The sequence below is a fragment of the Anguilla anguilla genome, chromosome 12 (genome assembly GCF_013347855.1).
Source record: "Anguilla anguilla isolate fAngAng1 chromosome 12, fAngAng1.pri, whole genome shotgun sequence".
Classification (NCBI taxonomy): Eukaryota; Metazoa; Chordata; class Actinopteri; order Anguilliformes; family Anguillidae; genus Anguilla; species Anguilla anguilla.
Genome location: NC_049212.1, coordinates 20,168,790 through 20,194,024, shown reverse-complemented (window position 1 = coordinate 20,194,024; position 25,235 = coordinate 20,168,790). Strand labels below are relative to the sequence as shown.

Below are 25,235 nucleotides of genomic sequence, written 5' to 3'. Positions count from 1 at the left end.
GTTGGACTTAATAAAAATTGTAAAAGGTTAAATGTAATGACAGCTTGGTCTCGGATATGTGCCTAGGAATTATTTCTTTCTTTCTACTATTTGGTCCAATACTGATGTCGCATTGCTGCTGCATTTGAGCAAAACATAAATAAATAAATAAGTAACATACCCTGTAAACAGCAGTAGCAGAAAGGGTACTTATTTAACCATATAGCTCAATTTGAAATGCTAATACACACACAAGCTCAGGGGCATATTACAATATTCCTTGTTTCTGGCAATTTACTCTTTGTATTTGAAATAGAGGAGCATGCAGCAGCGACGTTACACACTATGAATAAAATTAATTGGGAATTTCAACTAGAATAATTGGGATAGCTGATTTGACTTTCAAATCAAACCAAGTCAGTGTGCTGCATCCGCAAGCTAGAATTCACTGTGCGTGCTTCAGATTTCTTTGTGATGCAGTACACAAGAGCAAGGCCATTTATATTAATGACAACAATGATGGAAGCAATCAGGTTGATTATTACAAAGGGAATATTTTCACATCACAATAACACAAAAGCACATGCGCATTTCTATCATTCTGTCAATCTAATAGAATATTATGAACCCAAAACTAACACCAGAGCCAGTTTTTCTCCTTTTGTGTTGAAAATCTCTTAAAACATACAAAACATTCTTCTGACAATAGTCACCAGAGATCACAAAGAAAATAAAAAATTAGTATTTCCCAGGTCCCTGATTGGCATTCCACGTAGAACGAAGCCCGGCCAATATTTGCATGTGGCATTGTCCAAAACATCAAATTCCTATTACAGATTCTGCAGTGGGTCATTGGTATTCATCCTTTAACTTTGCAGAGGAGGATTATGTGTTTGTGTTCCTTATTTATATATTTATACTTGTATAAATCATCACTTGTATAAATAAAGGGAACTTTAAATTTACCAAAGAAAATGAGTGACATTGAAGAAAAGCTTGAAGTTGAGGTGCTTGGAGGAGGAACAGAGGAAGTTTGACTGCAGGTAATGATGTTTCACGAGGAAGCCCTCGTGAACACACAACACTGACATCTGCTCCTTCACAACATCCCTACAGGTCCCCAATAGCCCCGCTCACCAGGCTCGTAATCTACAAAACTAGGTGCCGCCAAACTCCACCCAACATAAAATATATAAGAGGATGTAAAGTAGGACCATTAAATATTTAGGAGGATCTACTGTGGTTTAAGACTATATCACCACAGCGTGCTACTATAGTCTTAAGGCAGAACTGACTGCACTGGGACCAGACACCTTTATTGGGCAGAGACAAAGAGAACAGGGATCTTTAGGGTAATAAATGGCCTTTACTAGAGACATGCAAGGAGGCCAAATACCTTTAAGAGATATCTACAGTGAAATAAACACCCTTACTAGAGACACACAGAGACCAGAGCCCTTTCTGACAGGCTTAAAGGGAGAATACAGATATTCATTTGAGACTTTCAGCTAAGCATTAGATGCCTACAAAAGAAAGAGAGAGAATAACAATAGCTGTATGACAAAGAACAGAGGGGTTAATCGCAGAACAGGTGAAGTTATTTACTGGCAATGATCATCTTAAAACCATATTTACAGGAAGATTCTACTCACCTTGCCAAGTCAACTACATTATTTTCCCTGAAAGGATTATGAACCAATGGTTATTTTTATTAGATCATATGATATTTCAACAAGCAAAACAAACAGTGCAGAAATTCACAGTTTTTTTTTTGTTCCTGCACCACATATTAAAAAATAAATTGGTCTGGGTTCAGTGCCATGGCAACAATCTTTTCATCTGTCAGAATCATGGGAAGCAACAGGTGTTTTTCAGAGCAACAGCACGAACACTAATTATCATCAAAAAATTGCATTTATTACGATAATTGGTTTTCCCCTCCACTCCGCGCCCCGTGACCTCTGTGGAAACTTCAGGCTTTTAATTGAGTCTTCCGCCAGTCGCAGGGGGTGAGCTGGACCCAGCCTCAGCCTGCTGTCCCCGCTGTAATTTAAGCCTTCTGTTTCTGAGGAGAGATTAGAGCCCTCGTCGAGGACCATCAATAATCCCGTCCCCCCGAACCGCGTATCGGCCTCAGTCTGTCAGCGCCAGCAGAACCGCACCGCTGATGGTCTTATCCGCCACGGCAGCAAATGAGCCCATCCGTTCTCCCTGCCTGGCAACGGGCCGGGAAGAGCTCCGGATTGCCTCCGCCGCTCGCCGCACGGAGAAAAAGAAAAACTTTCTGTGAAGTCTGAAAAGTCGCTCTTATTAAAGTTCTGCAAAAGTCTTCCGAAAGCGCTTTCTTCTCGCTCTTGGCCCGGAGAGCTGCTGTCTCACCTTAAAGAGTAGCGCTGTTTTTCAAACTCTTCACTGGCTTGTCACACACTCACAGTTCTTTGTTGTTGTTTCTCTTTTTCAGGGGGATTTAAGGGATCCTTAGAGTCCAAATACGCTCCTGGGCCTGTTTGTGTAGTACAGTATCTACAGGCAGGTTTATACAGCTCCCTCAACAACAGGTCTAGATGCACTTATTACACACGCATTCACACTCACAGACATACTTTCCTGCCCGCATGTATGATGCAGGTCAAGACTTTTGTTGAAGACTCCCCCTCTTCCAACACCATGAGCCATCAGTCTTCTGCCCCTCAAAGCAATGAGGATGGGCAGAAACCAAAAAGTTGAACCAAAAGTGTAACACTGCACTGTGAGGTGTCCTGATTCAGAATCAGCACTAAATGCATCATTTAGCATGAGGGCCCACAGCCATTATGCATCCATCAAACTGATGTGCACTGTCTCGCTGAGCAGACTGGAGACTGAAAAGGTGACAGTCTCTTGCATCACCTTGTAGCCCAATGTACTGAGAAATGAAGTGATCTCTGTGATTAATCTGATAGCTTTCATCAGGATAGTGATCGGTGGAACCGGGAAACCTAACTCCAACACACGTCTTCAACAAATCTCTCCAGCCTCTATACACAGCGTAGATGAGCAATGGTATAAGAATATGCTCATCAACACAATTGTAACAATGAATGCAGAGACATGCCGTAAGTGGATTCAAGTCCAGTCCAGCTCTCCCCGGGGAATGGTGCACAAATAAAATGCAACTGTAATATAAAAGACCTTCCATTTCAATGTCATAGTCTTAATAAAACAAATATGAAAAATAATTTCAATAAAGCAAGGGCACATCTACAATTTCTAGGTTTACAGTATACAGTATGAATGGGCTTTGTACTAAAAGAGGCCTTTGTGTGTGTGTGTGTGTGTGTGTGTGTGTGAGTGCGCGTGTGTGGTCTTCTTTTATTTGGCTTTGAAAGCCGCTGTAGCTTTTGGTTTCCTGTGTGAAAAACAGAGATAAACACATTAGCCATGATCTGCAGTGTGTCTTTTCCAAAGAGGGACACACTGTAAACATTTTAAATCAATGCCCTGCATCTACATGCAAGATGTGTCGTGTTTATGACCAACCGTAAAAGGGCACAAAGTAAATACTCTCCTTATCACAGTTGCCCTTAGTAAAATCACTTCTTTTGTCGCATGCTGTAATCCCTCGACACTGTGGCGTGCTGAAGAATTCCTGCAATCCTCAAACTGAACACAACACCCAGAAGCAAAAGCAACAGGGCTTGCTGACGGTTCACTCACGCACCTGCCACGCCCATGCCCGCCGCTCCTCTTCGTTCCAGCCTCATAGGCCCCGTGCGGCGGCCCCGTCCACTGGTCCCGCTCCAGGAGTTCTCTCGGAAACAGACTCTTGGCATCAAAGGCTGCTTTCACCGCTGCTGGCCCAGAGGGTATAATGAGAGATAATGACCAGCGACAGCCCCGAAGTCTCAGAGAGCATATATTCATCATGTTCGTTCAGTATGCGTGTGGAGCTCGGTCTGCAGTGCTGTGGTGGGGGTGAGCGGGGCAGAGGGGGAATCTTACTCTCCATGGCGATAGGGAGGTAGGACGGAATGGGCGTGGCGCAATCCCAGCTCTCCCTGAAGTACTGCTGAGGGTTGGTCACAAAGTCAGGCTTGTGGACGTCTGCCACTGCATCCAGCTCCTCCATATGCAGTGAGCTGAATGTTCCTGACATGATAACATGCACCCAAAAGGTACATGAAATGGAGGGAAACAGAACAGAACAAAAAAACAGAGCTGGGTTAATGACAACAAAATCAGGGATAGTGGGAACAAACATTGTGAGAAAAAAGCAAGAAGAGAAATGACAAATGGGAAAGACAAGCGGTCCACCATATATATCTCCATACAAAAAGAATAATACTGACAGGTACAGAACTGATGTAAAATCACCTTCTAGACACATCATTTCACACTGTACAATTCTATACTAATGAAATGGGAATAGTTTGTGAAACAAATAAAACCCAGCAAATTTGCCTAACTTTACTTTTTGGTTTTCCTAACCAAAAACAATGCACAAACGTGAATTAAAAACGTTCAGCAATTTAAATTTCAAGACCTTTTCAGCATTATCAAGTCGAACAATGAAACAGGCTTCCACAGACACATGGTGAATACCAGTGGGAAATCTTCCATAACTTTAACAAATAAACACCTGTTCGCTGGTGGTGAACTAGCAAAGCATCGCCTCCTCTGCCCAAAAGACGTTCTGATTAAGTTGCTATTAGCAACACAGCATCCTATAATCTCCCACCATGCTTTCCCATAAATTTCATCCATACTTCCTATCACCTCATGATGATAAAATTATGGAAAGTAACTTAAAGTAACCTAATACTAGATCATAAAATACTTTGCTTACAAAGTAATTACTTTCAAAGGAATTCATTAGTGAAGTATTTCCCCCCTGTAGTGCATACACCCCACACTCCAGAAGTAACTCCTGAGCATGTCAGAGCCAGCTGTGGGTCTGCAGGAGAATGCATAATCATCCATGGCATCTCCCAGGGAGGAGAAGCTGCAGTTAGCAGGGGATTGCCAGTTCTCTGGTGCATTGGTCACAGCTGGTAGTCAGTTGAGTGAAAAGATAGGACATGTGGACATGTGTTCTTCTCAAGTATGAGCCAAGGAATTTGCTGCAACTATCTAGCACCAAAATGTAGCTTGCAGTGAGCTCTCCATGCAACTCTAACACTAAGCCATGATTTACCGCTCAGGGCATAAATCATAATGTATTGGACATTTATACCAAATGGAAAATGTACTGGCATCATATTAAAACTGTATACTATCAAAACATGTATCCTCCATAATTGTAAATAACTGAGTCATAAACTGTTAGTCCTCACCGATGGGACTTTGTGTATCGTTCCACAGGGACGGCTTGTTGTCACTCTTCCTCAGGCTCCACCTCTCTTGGTAGCTCTTTCCCAGAATGCTGCTGCTCCAGGGACTGGTGCTGTGAAATGCAGTCAGGCAGGCAGTCATAAGGACACACAGACATATGAACAGAGAAACACACAGGGAAAAACAAACACACACAGGGGGCCAAACACAAGAATGCACAGCCACACAGTAGTGCCTGAAGATGATTGGACAGATGGCAAGGGGGACAAAATGCCACAAGAAAACAAAGAAAGAGAAGCAGGGGGCATCAAGACAGACGCCAGACGAGACAGACAGACACACAGACGCAAGGGACAAATGGACACACAGTCACAGAGGGACGAACGGGCACAGGGCAGTACAGTCACAGGGACACACCGGCACAGAGGGACGAACGGACACAGGGCAGTACAGTCACAGGGACACACCGGCACAGAGGGACGAACGGGCACAGGGCAGTACAGTCACAGGGACACACCGGCACAGAGGGACGAACGGACACAGGGCAGTACAGTCACAGGGACACACCGGCACAGAGGGACCAACGGACACAGGACAGCTGCCTAATTAATCCTAACGGAAAGCAGACGGTCGGCAGACGCGCCAGATCGGGCCGTTTGACCTGCGACCCGCCGGCTGGCGTGCGATGCGGACAGAGAGACCGCGCGCCGCCGTTAGCACGCCGCTCGCAGGGCTCCATCAAAGCAGCGGCGCGGGCTGGGGACACGGGTGAGACCGCGGAGACGGGAGAGCGAGGGGGGCGGGGGGAGGACGCGATAACGGCGACAGCCTTTACGAAATCAAAGTGTTATGAGCACTCCCAGAGCCCAGAGCGAGCACGCGAGAATATCAAGCACTGCTTTCGCGCAAATCCTTCTCTTTTACAACTCCAGTCTGCAGCCGCGCTTGCAGAAGCCGTGATGGATACTGAAATGTGTCCGTACGAATTGAATTACGGAATGAATGAGAAAATACTACTTTATAAAACCGAAAGCTGGTTCTCACTGTCATTCCATGCCCAGGGATGAAAGGGAGTCTCTGAATATATTCTGCAGATTGTCCCCATTATTTCTGTAAGACACACTCTACAATGCCTGGCTTTTTCTGCTGAGAATGCTAAGCAGTCACCGAGCTGAGCGTGGATTCAGCACACTCTGTGCACCATCAGCACATGGAGCACAGCTACCAGACTGGATCTGCTTCAGAATGACAGAATCACAATCTCAGCTCCAAGTCAAATGCGGTACATTAACAGATGCCGATGTGGTTCTAGAATGTTCAGCAGCTGTTCCCTGTGTAGATATTCATTCAGGGCATGGTGTTGGAAGATCTATGGTCCTCAGCATCTTTTAAGGCTCTGACTTCATGACTTTGTTGTCCTCCTCCAATCCCCAATAACTCCACTCTATCTGTCCGCCAGGGGCATGGTGGTTGCCATGACAATACAGGTGCACAGATGTGCAGGTGTGTAAAGGAGGATAGGATTTATTCAACTCCAGGCTCTTGTACAGAGTCCCCTCTGTGCATTTTATCAGTGGATGCCACACTGCAATGGCACACAAAAACTAAGGAACTATCAGTGAGCTAACTTATCTGATTTTTCCTCTGCTCATAATGATAATAATAATAATCATCATTACAATCATAATCATAATTATAATAAGAATAAAAATAATGATGATAATAATAATAATTATTGTTATTATTATTATCATTATCATCATCAACATCATCATCATCACCATCGTCATAATAAGAAGGCAAAGTGCACATAATTAATTTTACACATGCAGAAGAGGATGAATAAATCACAGCTCTGAAATGAATGCTATAAAAGATAAAAGAGAACTTTCACGTTGGGAGATCATTCATATGATAAATGAATATCATTCATCTGTCTAAAATCTCACCCAGAATGCCCTTTTGCCGCCATCACCTTACAGTTATTCAGAGTGATACTAAAACCAACAATTATAAGTGGCACAGTGCAGTGCTAGACTGGTGGCAATGCAGAAAAGTAAAGACAGTAGGTTGGCAAGTTACCAGGCAGGACTCCACGATTACGTTTGAGTGGTGTGAGTATATAAATTGAGAACCTGTTAAACATAGGCCATGTAAGTCATTTAGGGAATCTTGTTAACAAACTAATAAAATTTTACAATAATACTTGAATAATTTAATACAGTTTGAAATGCCAAGAATTAGAAGCAAAATGTGTTAACAGAGGATATATTGAAGAGCTGGAAAGAAGGGATTAGGGGCATAAGAAACGGTGATGAATGAATGTGCATAAACCTGTTTGGAAAGCAACTCACTTGATGCTCCCTTCCACACAGTCCGGATCGACCTCCACAGCCAAGAACACGGACGCGTCCTCCGAAATTGGATATCCCCGCCCCCGGGACGGCTGCTCGGAGGGTGTGGCTGACCCCGGCCCCTCCCTGCGGCCCGACTCGCTCTCCTGGTTCTCCTGCAGGACGTTGCCGTTTGGTAGGGGCTCCCCAGTCCAATCGAGGTTCCAGTGCACCTCCTGGTGGTGAGAAGAGGAGACGCATGAGAAGAGGGGCACGTTCCAGGAGGGCAGCAGGACAGACACGTTCGGCAGACACACTCAGCAGTACGTCAGACCCTCGGGCTAAATCAAAATGTGAAGGAATTTACAAAAACAGCCTAAAGCTATGTTCATAAATCTGAGCAAAAGACAGTGTATCTTTGTTGGGAGAAAAAGGTGGAAACATCTTTGAAACTTTGCAGGTTCTTTTCCAAAGACATTACTTTCTTTACCTAGTCTGATCTCGCTCATAGACTACCACCTCATAGACCACCTGGTCATACGTACTCTGGAGTGTTTTCCCTGCCCAAAAACAGGCACTGTGTTCCAAGAGCCATGTCTGTGTATGCTGTACATTCACCTGATCATCATAAAACACACCTAAGTCGGATTCATTTGTCCATCCAGAGACACACTTGAGTGCAATTCCCCTGTCTATCCAGAGATGTATTCTTGCTTGCTGTACCATCATGCGCCCTTCGAGTGATGCATCTTTGGCTTCTGCACACTACACTGTCTGTCTGGTCTAGACACATTTGTGAGCTCTGCACGCTCACCTGTCCAAAGATGCCCAGGGCAGCTCCAGGGAGGTAGCTTAGCGCCAGGCTGCAGTCCGCGGAGGCGGAGAGGAGGTAGAGCTGCCCGCCATGAACGCAGGTCTCCAGATGAGTCACGCAGTCCAGGTGAGGGCGGGCGCTGGTCAGCAGCGCCGGAGCCTCACGGTTCACGCCCTCGCAGGGGCGGAGGCAGTAGTCCTGCGAGGCAGACGCACGACAAACAGCGCAACATCCAATCAGGGCTCAGCACGTACGGAAAGCAGTCAGACGCTAACAACGTTAGACCGGTCAGACGGGCGGGCACCACCAGACAGAAGCAATGACTCCTGACAGCCAACAGCGCGCGGGAGAGGGACTGGAACCGTGCCTGGAATTTTCTTAATGGCAGAGGAACCTTGAGCCGCAGAGTGTCCACGCTCAAGGTGCGGCTGCAGTGAGAGAGATGTGCCGTGCCGTAGCACTTTCTCTTTGATGAGCGCCATCAGGAAGGCTGGAGGCAATCCATTACGGAATCGCTGAAGCCGTTACATCAACCGCGGTGCCCGTTGCCAAAACACGGGACCACAAATTATCATGTCTTATTAAAGTGCTGAAGTAAAATGGCCGCGCAATTCATTCTCATCGGTGCATGTAGTTACACTTCGAGAAAAGTTCGGGAAATTGACAAGCACCCTCTCGCCTGCCATCAATCACCCAACTCCATTGTCAGGGTTACTTTATTCCTCAAGGACAACGTGGGGCTTCTGACGCTGATGGCGAGTAAAAAAAGGATATTTCTTTTAAAAGCTGTCCTGTCAAGAGGCTATAATGTGTGCTTGATGCCTGGAACACCTGAGAGAGAAACTAAATTGAATATTATGTTGAGAGTCAGCAGCTTTTTTTATAAGGTTTCAGCAGGCTGCTTCCTTTGGGCTACCCATCTCTCATCCCCCTGTGTCCCTTAGCATCACCCCTCCGCATCCCACCTCTACCCCACCCTGATCCATCAATCCTCAAACACTGGTTATTAAAATATGGAGGCAGGCCTCTTTTTCAGCCTCCCTCTACCTTTTATACCTTCAGCCTTCCTTCGGGTTACTTCTCCAGTTTTCTCTCTCTCATCTTTTTTCCTCTGTGGGCAATTCGGGCATCTCTCGATCTGCCTGCCTTCGTTCTTCTCTGTATCTCTCTCCTCCAGCCTCTCACCTGTATGTCCCACACCTTCACTCCTCCGTCCATGTCTGCGGTGATGAGGTATCGTGCGCTCCTGTCCACCGTCATTATGATGGATCCGCAGTCCTCGTGAGCAACGAACTCCCCCATGATGCAGCCCTGAGCCGTGTTCCAGAAACGCACCATACCCGAGCCCCCACAAGACACCAGGTCCGCCCCCCCTGCAACAGACCACACCAGGACAGTGAGTATCCACGGATCTTAGCTGAACCTAGTCTAACCCTAAATTGTAAGCACGCCCAATAAATTCTCAAGGGCTGAATTTCTGACAGGGAAGTACATTCAGATATCTGACCAGACAGGAACCAGTGCTCAAAACATATTCAACGGTTTATGAAGTGCCCTTTACACAACTAAGGGAAATTTCTCTGCTTAATTTTAGTGCTCAGCAACATCAATAAAGGAAAGAAAATATGCACCTGAAGGGTAATATGTTCCAGAGAGACTTTCATCATCTGATTTCCAAGTTTTTCCAAAGTAGTCTTTTTATGCCATTTTTTGTCTATTTTAATTGCTTTAATCGATGGGTTTAGTCAATAGTAAAATATATTTAATGGTTCCTAACATTTACCTGCTGAAAATATTTTGAAGAAACGTTTTGTTGAAGGTCTTTGTGTTGATGAAAACATAACTTTAGTCAATATTTGCACCAGAAATTTTGAGCAGCTGTGTCAATTAAGATGAATTAAGTGCTCATTTGTTTCAGGCCCTACAATAATTTAAAAAGTACACAAATTATCTTGGCACCCTACGGTCATTTCCTTCATAGTTTTTATCTTTACGCACGTAAAAATGATTTTACATTGACTTTCTGCAGGTAACTGACAATAAGATATCAAATTCAGACAAGCACTCATCTCACAGATCAATACAGTGCAAACCCCTTGAAAGCAGGTGGTGCAAAGAGCTTGCAAGATGGCTCCCAAGACCCATGACTCAGATCCGCCTCTCCACAGGGTTAGTTTACCTTATTAAAGCAGTGCCCAAAATCCCCTGCTCAATAACATCTATGGAGTCCCATAGTTGTCAGGCTTCATCGATCGAAGGGGCTGAGATATGCTGACTCAATGGTCGACTGATTCTAACCTATGAAAGTGCTTTCTCTTAACGGCACTTAACCCGATTCGCTGAAATGGATCATTGATAGCAAAACGGAAAGTTCAATTCGGTCTGTAGCCACACTTATTGATTGCTTTGGCAGCGTTCCCTACCCGCTGCGGCCACGCTCTTTCTGGCCTCCAGGAAAAAGAGACGGGTTACGGCGTTGCTGCACTCTGGGTCCTCCACGCCAGCGGGGGCAGGGCACAGCAGGGGTAAGGCAGGGAGGGAGCTCCTCGGGGTAGCCAGCACAGTGTGCGGCCGCAGTAATTTGCTGTCTGTAGAGATATGGCCACGACACTGGAGGTTAGTCAGACCACAGAAAGGGACAGCAGCGTTTCCTGCCTGGTCTCTTGCAGGCATCTCCCTTATGATTCAAAAGAGCATACCTAATCCTGAGCACCACTGTGTTGCTTAATAAAGTTAACATTAATGCTGCAGGATTTGACAGTTGTGCACATCATAACTTAGATCTGTGGGTCCTTTTAAATGGAATTCATGCATTTCAAATCAAAACACAAAACTGGAAGTTTTTATATTGTCCTAGGAGTCCATCCTGACCTGAGCGGGACCTCAACCCTTGCTGGCCGGCCCAATGAAGCTTGCGCAGGGCATTCTCTGTGCTGTTGTTCCACACCGTGATCTGTCCATCATAGCTCCCTGTGATGACAATGAAATTGAAACAGAGCTTTGATTACAGCAAGACAGAGATGACGCCATAACCACAGAGATGACAGCAAAACCGTGGAGATGACTGCAGACCTTTGGAGATGACCTTAGATTCAAGGAGACGACTGCAGAGCTCGAAAGATAATTTCAGTCATGTAGATAATTGCAGGATGCACAAGATGACAGCAGAATCATAGCAAAGTCTGCATTGGCTTTGAATCCATAATGCGTTTAATTTTCTGTCACTTACCTTTTCTGCTTTTCATTTTTAGTTCCGCAAGGAGCAGTGAGGAGTGAGGAGCTGTATTATTTGCTTGTCTCAAAGCCATCCTCATCCAAACTTTGCGACAGCTCTTGAAATAGTGAAACGCTCATCTTCTCGAACTGATTAATTTCACTCGGATTTAGAGCCATTCAGGTGCAATACGTTGCTCAGGGGCACAACAGAAAGTTTCCCATCGGGAAATTCAAACCCACACCCCCATGTTAAGCATGCAGTGTAGCCTCTGCTGTGCACTGCTGCCTTAGCAAACCCTGCACCAGCGGCCTGCGTGTACCAAAACCGTGTGGCCTCACCCGAGGGGCAAAATTCTGAGCTGTCAGTTACTGCCCATTGCAGTGAGGGGGGCATCATTAAAAAATCATGGTCATTATTTATTCTCTCTTTTTTAAACAAAGCAGTACGGTTCAACAGCACATTCCCCTGTGGATGGTCAAACTTTCAGAGACCATGCCCAGAATATCCGGTTATTCAGGCGAGAAACGTTACAAGAGATGGCAGATTAAATAAAAAAAGTCGGCAGCCCTTGACGTGATGGGTATTAGAGTGGGTGTGTGTGTGTGCGTGTGTGAGTGAGTCTGGTTGCGTGTGCTCGCGTGTGTGTATGTGGTGCAGAGTTTGAATATTGATGAGGAGCTGCAAAAAGAACAGTCCCCCAACAGCCAAATGTTTCCCTGCATGCTGAATGAGGACTTCAAGCCTGCAAAGCAAATTCTTCCGTCTCCGCCTTGCACTAATAAACGTAATTTAATTTCTGCATTAGCATAATCCAGAGAGAGAGGGGGAGAGAGAGCACACTATCATTCTGAATACCTTGTTAGCTTTGTGTATACCCCAGCCCCTCTCCACTTTTTTTTCTTTTTTCTTTCTTTTCAACCTTTTCCATCCTGTCTGTATTTTGTTCCCATCTCATTCTCACTCTCCCTCAGCCCTTTCATATTCAATTCATCTGCAGGAGGCCCAGAAACCTCACATGTACATAGCGCTTATATAAGCATGAATAAAGCTGTTGTCTTTTCCTTCCAGTGAGTTACATTCTCTTGCCAATCATGCATTTGAGAGAGCATTTCTCCATGTTCTGAATCTATGCTGGAGACTGCTCTGCGTGTGAGTGTGTGAATTTGGAATGCTGGTGGGTAACGAATTTACACCTTCTACAAGAGCAATACGCCTGAAAGAAGGGGCAGAGAGCCTGTTGTTTTTAATCAGATGAGCCTAGAGGTTAATGAAGAGCTTTAATTGCTCTTAGATTTCTTTTCTCTTGGCACTCCAGAGTATTTCCCTGAGTCTGCATGTCATTGCATGATTACCAAGGGGGAGGGAAGGGGAAGTGCTACAAATTAAAAGCGCCCTTCTCCATCTACAAGTCACAGTGCTTGAAGAGCCCTTACCCTGACACAGTCTCGTGAGCAAGAATCATGCCAAGCAGACATTCTGCACTTCTGTTAGGTCAGGATCTGGGTCCTGTTCTTACTTAACACTTCATTTAAACATGAAAGCAGTTAATAACAGACTTCATTCACCTCACCTGGTGTCACGGGTCTGAACTGGGAACTGGGCTTAAAGTGAAAACAAAATTAGCAGACCCTGTGGCTCAGAACTCTGTGTTTGATGCTTCAAAAGGAGATATGTAGGAGGGTGTGATAAGCCACAACCTAAAAAAATAGATGCCACACCAACTCAAAGGAGTGCAACACACTGTATGTCAAGGCCCTAGTGCACAGTCTGTCACCAGTAACAGCACTGGACCACATGGCTGCGAGTTTGAATCCCCAGAGAAACACTGCAGTTGTACTTTCAGCAAGATGCTGGTCAGTATTTAACTCCCAGCTATATAGTTAATAAATGGACAAGCAGAACCATTCACTGTAAATTTAAATATGTGAGACAAAGTTCACCTACAGGCAACAGATCCTGTTACATTCTCATCATTTAAACAACCCATATGGCATTGATTTACACACCCTGAAAGCACAGCTATTTAGAGACAGGGAAACGTACCATAAGCGTATATTTTGGAGGGAACAGGTGAAATTACACTCTTATTTTCACGTTAATACTGCACATTAATTGTCTGGAACACTGGAACAAACAAATTTCCCCATATGGGATAATAAAGTTGATCTGAATCTGAATCTCTAATTGACACTTACTGGCATGTAAAATTAATACATTTCATTCATGACATGCTATTGGCTGTTTCTCCCAGGTTGCTGTTAGTGTTCAGGGTGAGAGTCTTTCACCTGGCTGAAGTTCCTGCTGTTGGCTGTTGGCTGTGAACAGGTTTAATCGTGAACACCGCGGTACGTACCTGTGACCAGAGTCTGAGGGGGAAGGAAGGCGGCACAGAGGACATCGTCGCGATGCTGAACACCGCCTTTCCACTCAGATGGCTGAATTAAAAACTGGGAGAACGTGTTGAGCCGGAAAACGGTGATTATCCTGCAAGAAGGAACATACTTTGCACATCATTATCACAATGTGACCAGGCTAGCACATCACTACCACAATATCTCAACATTACCAGGACATCATACTATTTATGACAATATACCACAGTATCGGAGTGATCTGATACCATGATGTCAAATCAGTCTCAAGAAATCTGATCCTTTCACTATTCACAATATATGTTTTTATAAGCTGTACAGGGAAGAGTTTCAACAAAATGTAACATCTTATTAAGTAACTGCTTGAGGAAAATAAACTGCATATACTCTATGGCATTATAAAAATGCCCTGCATTGCTACGGTTCTTTTCTTCTGCCTGTAAAGCATAGTCCAGAGGGAGAGTTGCTCATCTCTCAATCCTTACAAGCTCTGAACCAGAGCCTGGATATATTTTTGATAGTTCACAAATTGTGGCTGGTTCACACAATGTTTTGTAGTGAAAAAGACAGTGAGTCTACAATTTCAAGGTTTTGGTCTTTGGAGATTCCAGATGTTACTTGTTGATTCCAGATGTTAGATGTTCTTTTTAGGGAGACAGACAAGGCCCCCCCTCACTGTGCCAAGCCCAGCTTCTGCTCCATAGGCTCTCCAACACTCCAAAAGCTCTAGCGGCTAGGATTCATACTACACACTGGCAACTAAAACGTCTGACAAAAGGCTGAGTTTTTTATGTGATAGATATCGGATCCTATGTTCTATCAAAAACTCAGACGGACAGAGAGGTGAAGGAGGAGTGAGACGTAATGAGAAGGACTGAAGATTTGAGGGGAAGAGGGCGGAGCGCTCGCAGGTGATGGCGATGTGGAGCGCCGTACCTCTCCCATCCCAGCACAAGCACCGTCCGCTTCAGGACCAGAATCTGGGAGATCTCCACGGCCTGACCCCGACCCGCGTTCAGCTTGTGGTGGCAGTGTCCATTGAAATCCCACACCTCAGAGAGACAACACAGAAAATTCATTCTGAGGGAGCTCAACTCCAACAAATCAAAACAAAGACACGAACAAGAAAGAAAGAAAGTGTCTGGTACTGTAGGAAACACAGATAAGAGGAAGAGATTGTAGATGTCACATCCAGTCAGACATTGTTATGACATCTGTCTTTCTGGAAGCAGGGTAAACAAACACCACAACCCAAGTGGAGAAAGACCGTGACATCCCTCATCATCTCCTGTTTCCATGACGACAGCCGCGGCGCTGAGTCAGGTCATCGCACACTGAGCGGGGAAGAGTGGCGGGAATGGCGACCCGTGGCGTCTGACCTTGACAGACCCGTCGCTGCCTCCGGTGAACAGGCGGGTCTGGGAGGCGTCCAGAGCCATGGTGGAGATCTCGGCGTCGCCATGGCAGTGGTTGAACTGCTTGACCTTCTGACCTGTGTCGATTAACCAGCAGGTAATGGTGGAGCCGGCATCGCTGCTTATGACCTTAGAGAGAATGAGCAATGCTGTTTTTACAGACACAAATTCAACTGGAATACAATGATAAACCTGGACCTTTTTTTACAATAGGTAGATAGTAAGACTGGCAGACACACACACTGAATGATCAATAGTTAGAAACACAAACAGGCACAAAATGTAAAAGCATATCAAGAAAGGAGAAGAAGGACTGAGGAAGAAGGCAGATGAGGTAGAGGAGGGCAGCAATAAAAGAAGCACGGAGAATATACGGGGATGGAGGAGGAAGAACAAGTGCGGTGATGTAAACGGGAGATGAAGATGAACAGGGAGATGTGGGAGAGGTCACCTGTTTGAAGAGGGGGTTGTACAGGACGCAGGTGACCGCGTGCTCGTGGCTGCTCACCCTCCTGCCCACCTCCTGCCAGGCCTCCAGGAGGGTGAGCAGGCTGTTGAAGGTGAGGAGCAGCCGGCCGCACTCCTCGTGAAAGAAGAGCCGCGTCTGGCACTCCTGCGTCCGGGGGAAGACCCCCGCCACCCGCTGAACACAGAGTTGGTGATGCACGTCCCACACCCTCAACACCTGAGGAAAGGAGAGCAGCTCAGCGCTGGCCCACAAAGCCGCAGGGGAGAGGACACCTCAACATTAACCAAATTTAAAATAAACGCGCGGCATTGATTCCAAGTGCATGATTCCAATTAATATGTCAAAGAATTCAAATTCGTAAAAGTGTTTCATTTGCATTTCACCTTCAAAGTTACAAACATTTCAGAGCTTTGAACATACTACATTCTTGTGGAAGCTAAACTGTATTATTCAACAATCGAAATTGCTTAAGACACAACAGCACTGACTATTAATACCTCCAATCAATCAATTAATCACTGACCATGTCACACCATGGCCATGTCCTCTCTATCCTCCACATCCACCATTCTTTTACCAGAGACTTATTGTTCCTTGTGTCTTACACACATACTTACACTCACTCACTCACTCACTCACACACACGCAGTTCCTCAGCTCCTCTCCGCTAACCTTGTCTTTGGAGAAGCTCATCAGCTGATTCTTTCCCAGAACAAATTGCACTGCCACAACGCTAGTCATGTGACCCCGCAGAACACCCACTGGCTTAGAGGTCACGTAGGGGTTCCACAGACACACCCTGCTGTCGATGCCTGCCGTGGCTGCAGACAGAGGACAGAGCGACAAAGAGGTCAATGTACTGAATACCACCTTTTGAAAACAGTTGTCAAATAGTTATGCTATAAGAATACATTGTGAATGGAGAAGACATTAAATTTTTCTCTTTTCCCACCAAATTTTCCAGAGTTTTGAATGACCAGTTGTATTTCCCAGCAGCACTCATTTCTGCAACCTCCTCTTTCAATTCAGGAGCGCTCTGTCAAGCATGTGATCTCCCCTGAAACACCTCTGCTCCATTTCACACAGCAGACCACATGCTTAGCTAGCACAGATATGAGCTGGAGGAAGACCGTTCCTGTGCAGCTTGCGCAAGCGGGGGTCCCTAAGAGGGAATGGGACACAGCCATCACAGCTGACCGCATCTGTCCCTCCCTGTGATTGGACACAGCATCGCCTTGAGGGGCTGCCGGCCACCACTGGCAATGGCACAGTCCGGACTCGATACCGGAGAGGACGGCCCATCCAGGGCCCATCCAGACACCGCCTTAACAAGACTGAAGAGTTATCTTTACTCCCAATGTGTTTATAAGTGAGGTACACTTATGTTTATGACCACTTTTTAAGCCTGTCACCAACTGTGAGGCATTCACCCAAAATTGATATTGCAGCCGTCGAAAGATTTAACATTGTAACAAAAAGAGGCCGTAAGGTCATTGCGATAAAAACAATGCTCTCGGCATTTCACAGCCTTAATGCTGGGTGTCATGTTGTATATGAGGATCAAGCCAGGGTTCAAATCCTTCCATTTAGAATGCAGTTTGAGGTGGTCAGAGGTTAAAATGATCACAAATTGCTTCTGTAACAGTGATCAAGCGACCCTGAAGGAGAGAATCCCCAGAGCAAATGCATAATTCAATGCAACATAAGATGTAGAACTGCACTCGTGTGACAACATCTCAGATGGAGGTAATACTATGTCAGGGAAGATATGATTAATACACTTGTGCTGAGCTCCTGCCAAAAGTATTGTGCTTGAAGAATGCAATGAGTTGTGCATGACAGATGATGTAAATGCAGCCAACAGCAGAGCTGGTGTATCAAGACAAGCACAGAGGCGAATCCCCTGCTGTTGCTTAGTCTTGCGTTTTACTTTGAATTCATTTTAGTTAATAAGTCAATTAATCTCCTGTTGATCAGCAGAACGGTAGCCCAGGAATTTTCCATAATTATAATTATTGATGAAAAAAAAACCTTCTGATGATAAAGCCTGTCCTGTTTGTTATAAAAAAACAAACCTCACTGTGACTGAGGAATGTACATTCGTCAGCCCGGGAAAGGAATAAATGAGGAGTGCGAGATAATTAACAATCAGAATAAAGTAACGAGTGCCTGGGGAGGTAGAGGAGGGCGTGAGGGGGGGGGGGGGGTGGCCCAGGAAGAGAAGAGTGATGGATTAATGGAGTGATACCGATGAGGTTGAGGCCGGTGTGGTAGTCCTGGTCGTTGGTGCCCTTGGGGATGTGGAAGGGCGTGGTCCGGAGGCTTTTGGCCTCTTTTTCTCTCCAGGCGAGGACCAGGCTGCTCTCACTGCAGGTGGAGCAGGACATGAAGGCTTCCAGGTGTTCCAGGAACCTCACTGGAAGAGGAAGGAAAGCGCAATTTTACTCAATAATTCAGCCTTTCCAAAGGGCTCAGCTCCACCTGGGAGCGGGAAGGTGAGGAAGAGGAAGAAATGTAAGAGGAAGATAAAGAAAAAGGGTAAGAGTGAGTAGTGTTTGAAAGATATCAACCAATTTTCACTCTTCCGGAAAGTAGTTTCACTGCCCTAGATTCACAAGTCTGGGATCGACGCTGCTATTTTGGAGGGGGAAAAAAAACAACTTTCTGCCTTCTTAATGCAAATTTTGCTAATGTTCACAATGAGCTTTCAGGAGACATGTTCAGCTCTTATCGCTGACACATTCTCCTCTGACTTCAAATCAGTTCCGTCCCTCTGGCCCGAGGTTGGCCGGTGCTACAAGGCAGTGGTTTGGATGTGACCCTCCCTTCTAATTCGCAACAACACCAGACAATTTTTCAGGGCTATATACTTCAAAAGACAGCAAAAAAACTAGTGTAGATAATGTACCCTGAAAATGTACATTAGCTGTCCTTTTCATGTTTTGTTTTTATTTCTGTTTCTGATTTGCCTTTTCTGTTGTTCTTTTTAATTAGTTTTGATCCTCTTGTCTCTTCCCACTAAATACACAGTTTCTCCATCCCCTAAGCACCTCCCCCATTAACCACTAGCACACATGCAAATACATACATTCACGCCTATCAACAAAGAGACAGGGAGATGGACGGATGGACGCACTGCTTCCTCTCCATGTCGAAGTGGAGCTGACAGTTGAACAAATGCTCGCGGTGCAGACACGCCACAGTGTAATAAAGTCATTAATGATGTAATTAAGATACCACGGGGTGATCTGCTATACACTGAGCACCTACTGCAGCGAGTCACCATGGTTACAGCACAAGTCGCTCAAGTTCAAAACTCCCCAGACAAAATAACAGAACTACAGCGCTCACAACTACGGAATAATGCCACAGAGTATTTGCCGTGCAATGTCCGCGGAATGTGAATGAAGGCCTGAAGCTAAAGACAAGGACCCTCGGCAGTTAGACTGAACACTCCCCCAGGTGCTTGTTTATCAGGAATCAGGCCAAAAGCATAAAGCAACAGTGACACATCCATTTCCAGAGGGCCGTAGTCAAATATCATATCAGCCTTGCCTTTCACCTGACGGAAATTATAAGGCAGTTAGTAAGTGGACATGCCATACCATGCTAACCTAGTTAAAATAAGTAATGGATACAGTACAGTTGGGTTGACTGGTAACTGACAGAGGAAGTCTCTGATGAGAGCTGGCTCAGAAAGCACAGATGAGCTGAGCAGCACTAGAGATGTGTCTCACTCAGGGGTCTGACCACAGAGGACCAAACATGCAGACAAACAGACAAGCATGCACACACACAAATACACACATAAAACACACACAGGGCTTACAAACACTCAGAGACACATCAACACCTACACACTTGTTAATGCACTCACAAGCATATGTCCATACACATGCATACATAATTTCACAAACACACACACACACACACACACACACACATATGTATTGCTATACTTGTGAGGACTTTTGACTGATTTCCATTGACTACATTAATTCCATAACCTCTAACCCTAACCACTACATGCTTAACCCTAACCCTAACCTTAACCTAATTCTAACCCTAACCCTAAGTCTTAACCCTAAAACAGCCTCTTGAAATTGTGAGGACCAGCATATGTCCTCACTTCCCGTAATTTTCCTCATCTTTCTATCCTTGTGAAGACATTTAGTCCTCACGAAGATAGTAGTACAAACACACATACACACCCACACACACACAGTGGGATTCTGTCCAGTAAGCTTTGATAAAGTTATCTTTTAGAATCTTAAGACTGCATTGTGTGAGCGAGAGAGTTAAAGAATATCCATCACAAAACAGTTCCACAGTCAGTAATCTCTCTCTTTCAGCTCATTGGGCATGATAACAACAGCAAAAATGGAGATGAAGTTTTATTCTGAGTGTAATGAGTAAGGACTACCAAATGTACTCGATTTGCATAGCAAGTGATATCCTGTGTTAATGAGGGAGCCCAAACAGATGTGATCATAATGAATGAACGAGAGAGGCATGAAATTTCAGCGTGCTTGATTTTTTGGCAGACAGACGATAAAAAGCATTGACAGGCGACATGTCACACAGATCACAGCTCTATTAATTACTTGTGATTGGATATCTGCACGCGACACTCGCAGTGTGTGACGCTCGTGTGCACATCCACCTGCACACCAGGGCAGGCACAAACAGGACGGGGGCTGGGGGGAGCGGGGTGGCTGAGCAGAAGGACCTGCAGGCTCACCTCTACGGACCCACACCTGGCCGTGCGCCTGGTGCTGGACGGTATAACAGCACTTATGGCGACCTTGCGCAAGCTCCGCCCACTTGATGACAAGGACCGCCTCTTGCTCCGCCCCTGCGCCAGGCCTCTCGAACAGGGACATCTGGGCCGTCCTGAAGCAGATGCCGCTCACCTGCAAGCGCACGCAGGTGAACGTCACTCACACACGCCTGCAGGAGAAAGCTGGCAGGGACAGAGCGTAGCGGTTAGCCCGCAAAACAGCAGCCCCGAGAGTGTCCCAGGCAAATGACTTCACGTCCCCTTCTGCAGTAATACTCCAGGTAAATAATGGAGTCTCATCGTGTGTATAATTGAGTCAATGTGTGTCTTAGGTGTTAATTTGCAGGCGCTGTAAGGCACCTCAGATAAGGGTGTCTGCCAAGAGAGAGACTAATGTAATGTCATAAGACAATATTTGTCAATGTCACAGGTATGAGGTCAGCAGGAGAACACAGTGTGCTGCAGGTTGAGTGTGTGATGAGAGAGAGCAGAGTCAGGAGACTGATGTGTGCAGCCAAACCAGAGAAAAAGCCTAAGGTTATTCTCTGCCTGAGGTTATTATCCAAAAGGTGAGGGTATTATTCTCTGAAAAATGGTCATTACTTGCTAGCCCATTTTAATTGGACACATGCATGTAATTGGGCCTCCAAATTAGGCTTGAGTTCTCTAGGAAAGACAGCCCATGATTATTTGAAAATGAAATATAGAATGTGCTGTATTAGATGAACCAAAGCCACAACAACAGCCCCTTAAGCAGATTCCTGGATTCATTTGTCCAGACAACTCAGTTACTTGGTGACCTTTTAAGATATTGGACTTTCACTTTCCGTATATTTAAACACAAAATGCTAAACTGAATGAGAAGGGTGCACTTGATAGAAAAGGTGTGAATTGTAATCTCAACCCGAGATTTCAACCATGAAGTTTTACACATGCACACACACACAAGCATACAAGCACGCACGCGCACACACACACACACACATACACACACACAGGAGGGCTGACCTTTCCTCCAACATCTCCGAAGCTGAGCACAGCCTCATTTGAATTCTCGGGATTGAACCAGTAGTCCAGGCTGATGGGAGTGTGTTTAAGGCCCTGGAGTTTGTACTGACAGCTGAACTCCTGCTTGGACAGTAGGTCATAGAAGCAGATCTCCTTACTGGTGAAGCTCACAGCTATCTGGGGACAGAGAGAAAGTGAAAGCTGTTTCTGAGAGACAAAGAGGTGCACAAACAAACAGCCAACAACAGATAGAGGGAAAAAAGAAGAGATGCTTACAGTGTCAAGGAAAAAGAGAGAATCCAGAAATAAACTACAAGGAAATAAGGATGATTGGCACCAGATGAAAAGACAGTCAAAAAGAGACAAGCTTAAAGGCAGGCACAGAGAAAGCGAGTGGGAGAGTTAGAGAGAGAGAGAGATTCAATTAGCAAAATTGAACTGAGGGAGGTGGAGACAGGACTGAAGTCACACTTATCCGTCTACTCCCTTAGCTCTATATTACAATATAACTCATGCCTTTATGTAAACTGGTGGAAAATACAGGGTACATTCCTACCTTTGATATTCAAATGAAGCCTTTTATTATTAAAATGTGCACTGTTTACCACTTCATTTCTATATTTATGACAGAGACCATGTTTCTAAACATGCAGGCCTTATAGGAAGTATTTCATTAAACAAAAACATAAAATCAAACCCACAGATCCCCAGTGTATGCTTTGTTTACATTTAGAGTAAACAATTCGATTAAAAATAACTTCCAAAAGCCACATCGAATGCTATTCATTTACCTTTTGCACGTTTGCCAGGACCACCATTCCGGTTACCCAGAGATCTTTAGGCTTGACAGAGTCGTTGGCGAGGCGATGGGTCTTCAGAAGGGCGAGGTCGTCCGCCCACACTGCCAGCACGCCGTCCTTGCTGACGCTCAGGTACTCGTCGGAGCTCCTCAGGTATGCCACCTGCTGGACGGGCTCCCTGTGCGCGGCGGCCAGCGCTCGGAGCGGCCTCCAGCGCGTGACCATGGCCGCCCGGGCGTGCTCGTCCTTCTCCGACAGCTCCAGCAGCAGGAAGGTGGTCAGCTTCTCCCAGTCCACGCGGCCCTCGCGGGTCACGTCCACGTTGTCGAAGAGCTGCCCGTACTCCTCGCGCGAGCCTCGGCCCACCAGGGAGCACGCCCGCTCCACAAACTCCGCCCTCTCCAAGGACACCGGGTCACCTGACTCACCTGCTTCACCTGGCTGAGGAGCACGGATGGAGGGAGAGGTTCCCCTCGGCCATTTTTCTAGTCTTTGTGCAAACCCCATTTAAGTAAATCTTTTAACGGGCGTTGCTTCTGACTGGCCTGTTTCAGATACATTGATTTTAGTAGATACCCAAACCCAAAATTCCCACAACTGTACTGCCAAAGTAACTTTGAGTATCTGCAAAGGAAATGCCTTTGGACCCAATGCTGTGGGTTTGTTCTGGAATGGAATATAGTGTTTATACTTAAAATGCTTGCACAAATATGCCAGCTGTACAGATATGCAAAAATGTCTGAAATGCCCCTATGTAACTTATTAGGTACAAAGACTTGCCCCTTTGGTGATAGAATTCTTCTTTTGCTTTTCTGTGAAGTGAAGACTTAATCAAACACATGCACATAGACATACACTCATGACTCTTCTAATATTCATGATGGTCTAGTGAAAAATACAGCTCATCTTACCAGGAAGAGGTTCTGCATTTTCACAAAGTCTGACACACTCAGCCTGCACTCCAGTAGCTCCGCCTCCTTCTTGGTCTCCATGGCTTCCGACCTGTCTGGGACCCTCAGTGGGTTCCCCAAATTTTTTAGTAGCCAGCCAGGTGAGAAAAGTAGCCAGCTAGGGGTGTTGGTGGCAGAGAGACAAATTGTTGAGTTGCCATCATTTTTCCTAGAAAATTTGCAAACCTTAAATATATGTCTAAAAGTAGCCGAGGTGTGCAATTGGCCATTTAGCTGACAGCTGGCACTTGGGGAACCCCTCGATCCTGCCGTCACTCACCAGTTTCTAGACAGAACCGTGAGTTCTGTGCTTGCGGGCAGGCCTTCAGGAAAGTTAATCGAACGTACCGCGTGCTAATCGAGTCATAAAGAGATATGGGTCACATCAGGGTGTGAGCGCTATATAAATAAGGCGCTTCCTCACATTTACACTAGCGATAAAATGCAATGGCCTAAAACTTAAAGTAGTTGGTATTCAGGTCCTGCCGGGACGCTTTTTGGATAACTAGGAATCAAACCTCCACAAATGAAGTAAACAGAGGCTAAAGCACCAGGCCTGCATGCTTATGAGGGGAGAATACATGAATACAGACCATAACTTCCCTCTCGGGACAACCATTGGCGATGAAAGGGAAAAACAGTTCTCCCTTATTGTGTCATATACTCCACTGCACAGAGCTGTTTGAACACACTATGCGGCAAGCACGGTTTATTTCAGGCCGATGTGAGGCATTCCCTTGGTGGACTTGCGCCTTAGCCTTCCTCCCAGAAGCTGAATTCCACTACCAGTGCCACATTAAAAAAGATTTACCTGAATGTTGAGTTCCAATGTAGAAACGACAATTACGACAAAAGGTAAACTCTGAAACTCCCAAATAATCACAAGAAAATAATGGAAATGAGGCTATACTGCTAAACAGAAAAGATATGCGATGCACAGGTCATGAATCCCACATGAACAAATCATACAAAATGTAACAAGACCATACACTAGTTCAGTCCCAGGGATTATCCCTTAAATAAGTGTTTCTGGCACAGCCAAGACAAACCGGACATACCCAAGGGTACTGAGGGAGGCTAAAACATAACAAGACTGAATAAGCACCAAACTGCACCTTTCATTTTCATTGCAAATGTATGTTCAATCCTCAAAAAAGATTATAAATACTAATGGAAAAATGAAAGAAACTGATCAATCAAGTGAATGTGGTAGTTTGAAAGTTGATAAACAGGCACACACACAGTGAGTAAATAAAATGTTGAAAAAGTTCCTCCCTACCTTTGAGCTACTGAGAAATGTTTGTTTATCCCTCTACAGGAATTCTGGGAGACGCAGCAGAAAACTCAATTTTTTAAGAAAGTCAAATCAAGCCAAAGTGTGAGTTTTTTGTTTACAGACACCCACAGAAACCAGAGATTTAACCAGGAGCAGCACAACACACAAACTCAAGCTTTCCTTGCCTTATCCACCCCCTCCCCCCACCCTCACCCTGTCTTGCTGCCTTGGAAACATCGCCTGGCAACCAAGGCAGCGAGAAGCTTGCGTTTGTGGCTCTTTGCCACGCCTCCATTCAGACTGGACACAGGAGCGGTGCTTAGCTGAAGGCTAAACAGCGACACCCAGCTCCTCCCCACCCCAACCCCCTGCACACGGGTGTGGCGGTGTGTGCAGGGGGGCAATGAATTTTATTAGTTACACAATGGCCCGTCCGGCATTCCCACAGTGCTCATTATATTACTTTGAAGATGCATGCTGAAGGTGGTGTAAAGCAATTCACTCCACAGCAA

The 25,235-nt window shown here is 45.5% G+C and overlaps 1 protein-coding gene across 1 annotated transcript; it reads right to left on the bottom strand.

Moving 5' to 3' along the window:
* Nucleotides 1-1,662: 1,662 nt before the first annotated feature.
* Nucleotides 1,663-24,918, bottom strand: LOC118208837 (WD repeat-containing protein 49-like). The gene is made up of 21 exons (XM_035383761.1): nt 24,727-24,918; nt 23,527-23,565; nt 23,409-23,496; nt 22,489-22,938; nt 21,698-21,874; nt 20,651-20,822; nt 18,158-18,325; nt 16,582-16,730; nt 15,892-16,125; nt 15,405-15,569; nt 14,962-15,077; nt 14,007-14,137; nt 11,308-11,406; nt 10,860-11,024; nt 9,622-9,809; nt 8,437-8,634; nt 7,644-7,858; nt 5,292-5,401; nt 3,961-4,107; nt 3,680-3,809; nt 1,663-3,367 (listed from the first exon to the last, which is right to left on the bottom strand). Exons 3-21 carry the CDS (start codon nt 23,487-23,489, stop codon nt 3,331-3,333), a joined length of 3,132 nt encoding a protein of 1,043 aa, XP_035239652.1. The 5' UTR covers nt 23,490-23,496; nt 23,527-23,565; nt 24,727-24,918; the 3' UTR covers nt 1,663-3,330.
* Nucleotides 24,919-25,235: the final 317 nt, after the last annotated feature.